Source organism: Lolium rigidum, chromosome 2 (genome assembly GCF_022539505.1).
Source record: "Lolium rigidum isolate FL_2022 chromosome 2, APGP_CSIRO_Lrig_0.1, whole genome shotgun sequence".
Lineage (NCBI taxonomy): Eukaryota > Viridiplantae > Streptophyta > Magnoliopsida > Poales > Poaceae > Lolium > Lolium rigidum.
Window position 1 is genome coordinate 68,313,681 of NC_061509.1, and position 11,916 is coordinate 68,325,596.

Below are 11,916 nucleotides of genomic sequence, written 5' to 3' on the forward strand. Positions count from 1 at the left end.
TCAAAAAACAGTATATGACAAAGTTCACTGGTTCACTGGTTGAAAACACTTACTCTCAACTTCCCAAACTCGCCATTGCCTTTAGAGTCCTTGTGCATAACATTTTGTATGAGCCTATCGTCCCATGCTGCAGCCCGAATGGGGCACTCTTCATCAGTTGGGACGGGCTCATCAACAACCAATGAATCAAGGTAAAGGATCTGCAAAAACAGAGGAAAACATGATTTGGTTCAGGAAAAAGGGAGAATAGTTCGTATCGTGAAAACGATATAGCATGGATCACAAAAAATGATTTGGTTTTTCAAGTTTACCACTAGGTGATGCAGGCAACAGAGGCACACGGATTTCTTCTTCACTCCCATCTTCTTTGCTTCAGCAATGATTTGATCAATTACAAACTGCGCAAAGTTTAACCGGCGGAACTGTTTGAGGTCAAATAAACTAGTGTAACATCTGGGACTTATAGTTGGACTCGTTGTAGGGCTAATGAAGCAGCTAATTACTCCAGCAAAATATGCACGGAGGAACTTCATATCTGCTACTCCCCCCATGTCTGAAATCATCTTGCACCAATCAACAAAATCTGGTGCTGAGCCACTTTCTATTCCATACTCTTCGTTCATGAACTTGATTGGATCAGTTTCCATTTCATAACAAACGGGCATTCCTTCATTCCGGATCCCAAAAATCCTGGTGTAGCTGTCAGCAGTAACTGGAATGCTTCCCCTACCAGGAATGGCAAGCTCGCTTCTTATGGGATCGAAGCATGAAAGCACCCACATACTCAGGTCAACGGGCATTTCTTTAGCAACAACCTTTAACATTCCTCCCCAGCCCCATTCTTCAATGAGATCCTTTTGAGCTTGCACAAGAATCTTGTTAAGTTTAAACAACCTTGAAGGGGAAGCACGATTCCTTCCAAGCTGAACATAAAAAAAGGAAATGTTAGTTGAACCAAAAAAACCATTGAATTAGGGACCAAAAAATATATGAACAGATTAAACGGAAAACTCCATATAAAAAAACAAAACAAACCTTAAAGCGTCGGGCAGCTGCAGGCTTCGGTGCTGCATTTCTGGTTGGATTGACAATAGATTTCCTGGCTTCGAAAGCAATTGGTGGAGCAGCTGCTGCTGCCGCTGCTGAGCTACTTGTTTCTCGGACAACTCCAGAAACTTGTGGTAACCGCAATCGGGACCACCTATCATTATCCTTGTTCATAATTTCAGATTTTTTTGACACTGTCGAACAAAGAAATTGCATTAAACAACTAAACCTATGCAACTATAATCAAACTATACAACAAAAACATCATCCAACTTAAAAATGTGGAGCTACACACAAATCAAAAACTGAAACCTGAGAAGTCTTGAGATGTGATGTTAAGTTGCATAGACTAATTGTTAACTTGCATATCAACTATTGTTAAGTTGTATATTCACTAGAGTTAAGCTGCATCCATTGTCAAAACAATTGAAAAAAGGTGTAACAGACATAATTGCCTATTTTGGGCGGCATAGATGATTTCTCCACATCAACTATCCAAGTAGTAGTATTTTAGCTAGCACATTTATGGTGAGGATGCGCATTGTGAATTGTCAATAACTTGGTACCATTATTTTCTAGTACCGTTTCTGACTTATTTTCAATAAAAAACAACTTAATTAAATCGTTAGACAACTTAATTAAACAACTTAATGGTGATCAGAAACTTATTGGTGCCATAGGATGTGCAGTTGTTGCCGATAGCAATTTATGTTACATTCAGCAAATAGGAACAAATAGGAACAAGTGTGCCAGCAATGATCAATACAAATGTCATTCCAAAATGCAAAATGCAATTCGATAGTAAGCAATGATCAATGCAGTTGTTGGTGGAGCAAGGCAATTAGTTGGATTAATTAAGCAAACTTAGTGGTGCTCAGAAACCAACTTAAGCCAGATTCAGAAGCCAACTTAAGCCAGATTTAAAAGCCAACTTAGTTACATTTGCAAAACTAACTAAACTATAAGATGAACACATAATATAACCCTACAAAAATATAGGTTGAAAAAGCCAACATAGTTAGATTCAGTAAAACAACTTAAACGTGTTCATGACCCACCTAAGCTAGAAGATGAAGAAAAATGTAAAATCTAGCGGGTGATGTAGACAAGTTCAGGATTAATGGAGGAAAATTCATTACATGGATCTCTGGATTCAATGTTCAGTCATGTTGTTAGCCACGACTCGATCATTAGACTAAAATGTGAAAAGACGAAATACAATACGAGATAAGTTCGATCTGTTTCAGTATACAAATTAAGCTGCATTTGGTGTAGGCTTTAGCAAACATGCCACTCTCGTACAGAGAGTGCAGTTCTACCGATATGCTGTGCAAATCAAAGTAGTACCCGCCCCCCAGCTTCGACAGAGTAGACCTATAAAAACCAGGGACTACCACATTTTGCAGCACTGCATCAAACACTACTAGCACACAAACAGTAATTCGAGCAACAAAAATAGAACCCCAACTATGTAACCAAATTACTACAACCAGCACATAAAACACACACAGCAGCTTCCCAGGAAAAATCCCCACGAAAAATAGTTCATACTTGGCTCGAAATGCTCCACAACAACATACATAACGAACTAATTTGCAGGGGATTTGACAAACAGAAACTAAATTGGATGAACAGCAACCAAAATTTGCAGGGATTTTCGCTAGAAACTACCTCAAATCGCCGAAAACTTGGTGACCACGCACCCCGCCGACGACCGCACCTAGATCCCCGCCTCGTTGATCACCACCGCCGCGCTCACCGCCGCGGATCTCGACGCCCGGCTACCGGAGTGGCCGCGCTTCGCGTTGACAAGTGGAACGGCTAGACCTCTCCCGCCGAAATCGTCGTCAAACCCCGACGGGAAAGCCTCACTCCCCGACGCAGAGCTTGCCGCACTAACGCGCGGCTCACACTGCGCCAACGAGCAAAACCTTCCCTACGGCGAGAAATTCCTCCTCGTAGCGTCCGAGATCGCCGGCCCCCGCCAGCTGCGAGATCGCCACGCTCCGCCACCGGAAATCGCAGCCAGCAGAAACCCTAGCGCGAGATGAATCGTGGGATCGCGACGGAGCGAAGAGAGCGGAAGGGAAATGGGAGGCGAAATCTTAGGCGAGGAGACGGTGTCTCCGAATCCAGAAGGAAGACGACAAAAAGGTTAGGGAAACGGTACGGGTCCAGGTGGGTTTCGGTCCGGATCTAGGTGCTTTTCGGTAGCCAGACACGCGTGCAATCCGTCCGTCCAGCGCGAATCCAACGGCCCAGAAACGAGTGCTCAGTTTGACAGGGAGCATCCAAGCACTTTTTAGCAATTGGGAAATCTTATAGTCAACATATGTCTAGAATGACTTCTTGTATGCATTTCACGCATGGGTATAGAGAATCAATATATGGCATAATCGATTTTGAAATAAGAACATCTTAGTTTACCTACTATATGTATGGATCCGTTTGTACAGTATGAATTTCCGGAATTTGCTTTGTTTACTTTGCCAGTAGCGAAGTAGCAAGGTCTACTTTGCTGGTACAGGAACGCGGGTGGTAGCGAGCACGAGAAGGTCGGACTTCCTCCGCGTGGTGATGCCAGCCTCCTCCGTCATGTCCAACCCCGCCGCGTCCACGCCACCGGGCAGCTCCAGGTCGAAGTGGAACAGCAGCGCGGCGAGCGCGAGCTCGATGTGCGCCAGCCCGAACGTCATGCCGGGGCACATCCTCCGTCCGGATCCGAACGGTATGAACTCGAAGTCCGTCCCCTTGAAGTCCCTCCCGCCACCTTGCTGCTGATCCTGCTCGAACCTCTCCGGCACGAACTCCTCCGGCGCGTCCCAGTGCGCGGGGTCCCTGGCGATCGCCCACGCGTTCACGAGCACCGTGGCGCCCTCGGGCACGTCGTACCCGAGCACCTGGCACGCGCTGCGGCACTGCCGGAGCGTCAGCAGCGGCCCCGGTACGTGCAGCCGGAGCGTCTCCTTGATGACCATGTTCAGGTAGTGGAGGTTGCCGAGGCTGTCTTCCGATACCTCGCGGTGACTGGCTAGTGCTCCGCGGACCTCGTCTTGCGCCTTGTGCCGAACTCTCGGGTTCCGCATCAGCTCCGCCATCATCCACTGCAGCGCCGTCGTCGCCGTCTCGCTGCCGGCGGCGAACATGTCCTGTACATGTGAGAGCAACAAAGGAATTAACTGAAGATCAATGATCCGTCGCGCATGCATGGCAAAGCGTGGAGATTTTGCTAGATGGTTGTGTTGAATCACCGGAAGGCCTTACAATCATGACGAATTTGATGTTCTCGGTGGTGAGCGGGTGCTGGGAGCCGACTTCCTTCTGGAGCCCGAGGAGGACATCGACCAAATCTTCGTCTTCTCCCCCGACGGTGGCTTTTCTCTCGCGGTGCTCCTGGATGACGGCGTCCATGATCTCCAGCATCGCGTGGCGGCAGCGCTTGATCCGGCCGGGCTCGCGGCTGATAAGCATCGCGAGGCGTGAGGACGGGAACAGGTCCGGCAGGCTCAGCCCGGGCATCATGCGGAACATGTCCTCGAACAGCTTCAGGCACGCGTCGCGGCCCTTGAACGGGCGGCTGCCGATGATGGCGCGCACGGTGGAGTCCGCGACGTACGCCGCTATGATCTCCGTCAAGTTCACCGGGCGCGACGAAGACGGCGAGGCGACGGAGCGGAGGAGGCGGCGGAGCTCGTCCTGGCGGACGGGGCGGAAGGAGTGGACGCGGCGGGCGCTGAGGAGCTCCTGGGTGCAGATCTTGCGGAGCTGGCGCCACCCGTCGCCGTAGGGCGCGAAGACGAGGCCCTCGGAGCCCTGGAACCAGAGGCGCGACATGGGCCCGACGGGGCGCGACGCGAAGGCCGGGTCGTGGGTTTTCATGATCTCGCACGCCGCGTCCGGCGACGAGGCCACTACGGCTGTGACCTCGCCGAAGCGGAGCAGCATGAGCGGGCCGTGCCGCCGCGCCAGGTCGCGCAGGGCGCGGTGCGGGAGCGCGCCGGCGAGGTGGTGCAGGTGGCCGATCACCGGCAGCGCCCACGGCCCCGGCGGGAGACGCGCGTGCGGCGCCGAGCGTCTGAGCAGGAAGGGGATGATGGCAAGGAGAGGCACGAGCAGCAGGTAGAGTGCCATGGCTGCTCGGGCATAGGTGTTCGGCCCTCGAATGCTGGGGGAGTGGCAAGTACCAGGCAGCGGCGTGCTGGAACGAAGCTTTGTACCGGCGCATCACACAATTGTTATGCATCCGTGTTCGATGCAGCTCACGTCAAAGATACTTAATTAAAATGGTTGTACAAACTTCATTGCGGTTAAGTTGTTTGTCAAATGCTGATCCAAAATTAACCTCCAAACACAAAGATCTAGAATCTTGCGAAACCTAAGAACGCCGAGCGCCGAGGGTAGAGAAAAAAAAAGTCATGGAGCCTCGAAAATAAAGAGAAAATATGAGGGTGTGACTATTTCTCAGTCCACTGAAAACTAACTTAGTTCTCAGTCAGATGATGTCATTTGATGGAACACCCACACCCATGCGTGGGTGTACAAAATCCACTCTCTAGGAGAAATGTATATAAAAATACAGAATATGAATGAGATTGTGCCGTGCTTCAATGCATCGGCCAGGGACTCTTTATATACAGCTCAAACGAGCTAGGGTTTACATGTAGTTAGGATTACAACAACTAACCGAAGATATGTATCTATCTGTTTAGGAGAAGAGGATAGGATCGTATCTATACACCGTCGTTAACCTCTTTTAACAGCCCCTCTCGATCCAAACTCGTACTAGCTAAACACAACTCGAACTTCAGGCGATCAAACATATCTCGACCAAGTGCCTTAGTGAAAATATCTGCTAGCTGATCTCGAGAGGAGATGAAACGAACTTTCAGTGTACCTGCAGCAACCTTTTCTCGGACGAAATGAAAATCAATCTCTATATGTTTCATTCGTGCATGAAACATAGGATTTGCTGCGAGGAACGTAGCTCCAAGGTTGTCACACCACAAAGTCGGAGCTTGAGCTTGAAACACTCCTAGTTCTCTGAGAACTGACTGTAACCACGTCACCTCGGCTGTCCCATTAGCTATAGCCTTGTACTCTGCTTCCGTACTGGATCGACTGACGGTGGGTTGCTTTCGAGAGCTCCACGACACCAAATTTGGTCCGTAAAATACTGCATAGCCACCCGTAGACCGGCGATCGTCAGGGCAGCCAGCCCAATCGGCATCTCGTATAGACGCTCAGCTCAGTTGACAATGATCTCTGAATTTGCAGCCCATGATCCAGTGTTCCTTTCACGTATCTCAGTATACGTTTTACAGCTGACCAGTGCACATCTGTCGGAGTGGCTAGGAACTGGCATACTCGATTCACAGCAAACGCAATATCTGGCCTGGTCAAGCAGAGATACTGCAGACTACCAACTGTGCTACGATAGCTGAAAGCCAAATCGTCTGACAGTAATATTCCTGAGGTTTTGCTGAGCCTTTCAGAAGATGACATTGGTGTGGCTATGTCTCTACAATTATGCATATTTACGCGCTTAAGCAGATCTGCTGCATACTTGGCTTGAGTAAGCGCTATGCCACTATTCGTGCGTGTCACTTCAATGCCGAGAAAATAAGACAGATCTCCCAAATCCTTAACAGCAAAGGATTCTCGAAGCTTCTTCATCAGATTACCGACAACTTGCTGTGAAGATCCTGTGATGATAATATCATCTACGTAGATCAACATGTAGATTGTTACTCCTTTCTTACCAAAGACAAAAAGAGAAGTGTCGGCCTGGGATGGAACGAAACCCAGAGACTGCAACTTCGAACTTAGCTTCGAGTACCATGCTCTTGGAGACTGCTTCAGTCCATACAGAGATTTTTGAAGACGACAGACACGATTCGGATAATTCTTGTCAACATACCCTGGAGGCTGATACATGTATACCTCCTCCTGAATATCGCCGTGTAGGAACGCATTCTGAATGTCAATCTGGCAGAGAGTCCAACCCCGGGACACGGCGATAGACAAAATCAGCCCGACGAGTGGTCGGCTTGACGACCGGAGAAAAAGTGTCTGTGTAATCAATCCCTGGACGCTGTGTGAACCCCTTAGCGACAAGCCTGGCCTTGTGACGATCGACGGTGCCATCTGCGTTGTGTTTGAGCTTGAAAACCCACTTGCATCCGACAACGCTACGACCAGGGGGAGGATCAACGAGGCGCCAGGTATTGTTGATGCAGAGAGCGCGAAACTCATCATCCATCGCGGATTTCCAGGCAGGGGTCTCCAAAGCATCGACATGAGAGGTAGGTTCAGCTGCAAAGGCTCTCTTCTTGGTGTCATACCGGATGATGCCATCAAACGGACGCACAGGTTTGACGGGGCGGCGGGCGGGAAGAGCTGGAGCGGAATCCGCAGCCAGACGAACCAGACGGAGCCGGGGACAGTGCAGGCGACGACGCAGAGTCGGCTGGTTGGTGATGCTGGTCTTGGGCTGGCCCATGAGCAGTAGGTGACGGAGTGCGCGGTGGAGAGCCGTCGGAGTCATGGGCCTCAGCTTCGTGCGGCCCACCATGGGCTACATGGGGGTCGCCTGCATGATCGACGTAAGGAGGAGCATGGAGAACCAGTGGGTCAGCGAGGACCGGTACCTGCAAGATCTCTGGAACAGAAGCAGAAACAGCACCGTCAGTAGCACAAGCCGTATCTGTACATAGAGGATCATCTATATCCGGTTCAGGAAGAAGAATAGCGTCTTCGGTGGGTGACGAGGAGGAGGGGGTATCGGTGGAAAAGGGAAAGACATGTTCGTCAAACACGACATCGCGAGAGACATGTATGCGGCCTGTGGACCGATCTAGACACCGGAAGCCTCGATGGTCAGCGTTGTATCCGAGGAAGACGCACTGACGAGAGCGAAAACTGAGTTTACGGGTATTGTATGGCCGCAGGTTTGGCCAACACGCGCAGCCGAAAACGCGCAAGTTGGTGTAATCGACGGGTTTCTTGAACAACTTTGTGACCGGGGTTGTGTTCTGAATGACACGGCTTGGCATTCTATTTATGAGATAACATGCTGTGAGGACGGCATCGTCCCAAAAACGGAGGGGAGCGGAGGATTGGGCGAGGAGGGCTAAAGCAGTTTCAACAAGGTGACGATGTTTCCGTTCAATGGCGCCGTTTTGTTGATGAGTGTGTGGGCAAGAGATGCGGTGGGTAATGCCGGTTTGGGAAAAATTGGTGTGAAGTTTTTGGTATTCTCCGCCCCAATCGGACTGAACCGAGCGAATTTTGGTGCCCAGCAAGAGTTCGACTTGCTTTTGGAATTGATAGAACACGTTTTCAACATCAGATTTGTGCTTCAACAAATAGACCCAAGAAAATTTACTGAAATCATCAAGAAAGCTAACATAGTATTTGAACCCGCCAGCGGATTTAATTGCTGGACCCCATACATCCGTATGAACAAGTTCTAAAGGAGAAAGTGTTGACTGCCAAAACCCACCGGCGGGCAGCGGCCTTGTCAACACTGTAGAGCCGGGGGGAGCCTAGAGCTGCGGCTGGCTGAGACCCCTCCGAGCGACGGCCCGCAATGCTCTTCTGGTCACACGCGGCGTTGCGAAGTGCAAGGGCGTGCCACCTGACCTATACCTGGTCAGGAAGGTGATGAGCTTGCCTCGCTTAGTTTCTGCAGGGCATACATGTAAACGTTAAATACGAGCCTCGATCGGCTCTCGGGTTATCCTGTGAATCGGCTCAAAGAGCCGATCCACCCATGATCCGTACGGGGTGCACGAATACTTGGTGGTCCTCACGTCGAAGGTTGATGGCAGCGGGATGTAGTGCGGCGCAACACCAGGGATTCCGAGCTGGCAGTGAACCTGCACAACACAACCAAAGTACTTTGCCCCAATGAAAGCAGTGAGGTTGTCAATCTCACCAGCTTCTCGTAACAAAGGATTAGATGTATAGTGTGGATGATGATTGTTTGCAGAAACAGTAAAACAAGTATTGCGAGGGATTGTATTCAATGTAAAAGAATAGGACCGGGGTCCACAGCTCACTAGAGGTGTCTCTCCCATAAGATAAATAGCATGTTGGGTGAACAAATTACAGTCGGGCAATTGACAAATAGAGAGGGCATGACAATGCACATACATGATATGAAAAGTATTGTGAGATTTAATTGGGCATTACGACAAAGTACATAGACCGCTATCCAGCATGCATCTATGCCTAAAAAGTCCACCTTCAGGTTATCATCCGAACCCCTTCCAGAATTAAGTTGCAAACAACAGACAATTGCATTAAGTATGGTGCGTAATGTAATCAATAACTACATCCTCGGACATAGCATCAATGTTTTATCCCTAGTGGCAACATGACACATCCACAACCTTAGAACTTTCTATCACTTGTCCCAGCATTTAATGGAGGCATGAACCCACTATCGAGTATAAATACTCCCTCTTGGAGTTAAGAGTAAAAACTTGGCCGCAGCCTTGATGCGTGGTAGTTGACACGTCCGTTGGGAACCCCAAGAGGAAGGTGTGATGCGCACGCGGCAAAAGTTTCCTCGATAAGAAACCAAGGTTTAATCGAACCAAGATAGGAGTCAAGAAGCACGTTGAAGGTTGATGGCGGCGGGATGTAGTGCGGCGCAACACCGTAGATTCCGGCGCCAACGTGGAACCCGCACAACACAACCAAAGTACTTTGCCCCAACGAAACAGATGAGGTTGTCAATCTCACCGGCTTGCTGTAACAAAGGATTAACCGTATTGTGTGGAAGATGATTGTTTGCAGAGAAAACAAGTAAAACAAGTATTGCAAAGAGATTTGTATTTCAAGATTAAAAGAATGGACCGGGGTCCACAGCTCACTAGAGGTGTCTCTCCCATAAGATAAAAGCATGTTGGGTGAACAAATTACAGTCGGGCAATTGACAAATAGAGAGGGCATAACAATGCACATACATGGCATGATAAGTATAGTGAGATTTAATTGGGCATTACGACAAAGTACATAGACCGCCATCCAACCGCATCTATGCCTAAAAAGTCCACCTTCAGAGTTATCGTCCGAACCCCTTCCAAGCATTAAGTTGCAAAGCAACAGTACAATTGCATTAAGTATGGTGCGTAATGTAATCAACAACTACATCCTCTGACATAGCGCCAATGTTTTATCCCTAGTGGCAACAAGACAACACAACCTTAGAACTTTCTCGTCATCGTCCTGTGTGTCAATGCAGTGCATGAACCCACTATCGAGCATAAATACTCCCTCTTGGAGTTAAAAGCAAAACTTGGCCGTAGCCTCTACTAGTAACTGAGAGCATGCAAGATCATAAACAACACATATGTAATAACTTGATAATTAACATAACATGGTATTCTCTATCCATCGGATCCCGACAAACACAACATAGAGTATTACGTATAGATGATCTTGATCATGTTAGGCAGCTCACAAGATCCAACAATGAAGCACAATGAGGAGAAGACAACCATCTAGCTACTGCTATGGACCCATAGTCCAGGGGTGAACTACTCACTCATCACTCCGGAGGCGACCATGGCGGTGTAGAGTCCTCCTGGAGATGAATCCCCTCTCCGGCAGGGTGCCGGAGGAGATCTCCGTAATCCCCCGAGATGGGATCGGCGGCGGCGGCGTCTCGCAAGGTTTTCCGTATCGTGGTTTTTCGCATCGTGGGTTTCGCGACGGAGGCTTTAAGTAGGCGGAAGGGCAGAGTCGGGGGCCGACGAGGGGCCCACACCATAGGGCGGCGCGGCCCCCCTTGGCCGCGCCGCCATGTGGTGTCGCCACCTCGTGGCCCCACTTCGTATGCTCTTCGGTCTTCCGGAAGGTTCGTGGCAAAATAGGCCCCCGGGTCTTCGTTTCGTCCAATTCCGAGAATATTTCGTTACTAGGATTTCGAAACCAAAAACAGCAGTAAAACATGAACCGGCACTTCGGCATCTTGTTAATAGGTTAGTTCCGTAAAATGCACGAATATGACATAAAGTGTGCATAAAACATGTAGGTATCATCAATAATATGGCATAGAACATAAGAAATTATCGATACGTCTGAGACGTATCAAGCATCCCTAAGCTTAGTTCTCGCTCGTCCCGAGCAGGTAAAACGATAACAAAGATAATTTCTGAAGTGATATGCCATCATAACCTTGATCATACTATTTGTAAACATATGTAGTGAATGCAGCGATCAAAACAATGGTAATGACATGAGTAAACAAGTGAATCATAAAGCAAAGACTTTTCATGAATAGTACTTCAAGACAAGTATTAATAAGTCTTGCATAAGAGTTAACTCATAAAGCAATAAATCAAAGTAAAGGTATTGAAGCAACACAAAGGAAGATTAAGTTTCAGCGGTTGCTTTCAACTTGTAACATGTATATCTCATGGATAATTGTCAACATAGAGTAATATAACAAGTACAATATGCAAGTATGTAGGAATCAATGCACAGCTCACACAAGTGTTTGCTTCTTGAGGTGGAGAGAGATAGGTGAACCGACTCAACATAAAAGTAAAGAGAATGGTCCTTCAAAGAGGAAAGCATCGATTGCTATATTTGTGCTAGAGCTTTTATTTTGAAAACATGAAACAATTTTGTCAACGGTAGTAATAAAGCATATGAGTTATGTACATTATATCTTACAAGTTGCAAGCCTCATGCATAGTATACTAATAGTGCCCGCACCTTGTCCTAATTAGCTTGGACTACCGGATCTTTGCAATGCACATGTTTTAACCAAGTGTCACAATGGGGTACCTCCATGCCGCCTGTACAAAGGTCTAAGGAGAAAGCTCGCATTTTGGATTTCTCGCTTTTGATTATTCT

The 11,916-nt window shown here is 48.3% G+C and overlaps 1 protein-coding gene across 1 annotated transcript; it reads right to left on the reverse strand.

Moving 5' to 3' along the window:
• Positions 1-3,557: 3,557 nt before the first annotated feature.
• Positions 3,558-7,191, reverse strand: LOC124689842 (premnaspirodiene oxygenase-like). Its single transcript, XM_047223306.1, has 3 exons — positions 6,286-7,191; positions 4,312-5,256; positions 3,558-4,196 (listed from the first exon to the last, which is right to left on the reverse strand). The coding sequence occupies exons 1-3, from the start codon at positions 7,189-7,191 to the stop codon at positions 3,558-3,560; spliced, it is 2,490 nt and encodes an 829-aa protein (XP_047079262.1).
• Positions 7,192-11,916: the final 4,725 nt, after the last annotated feature.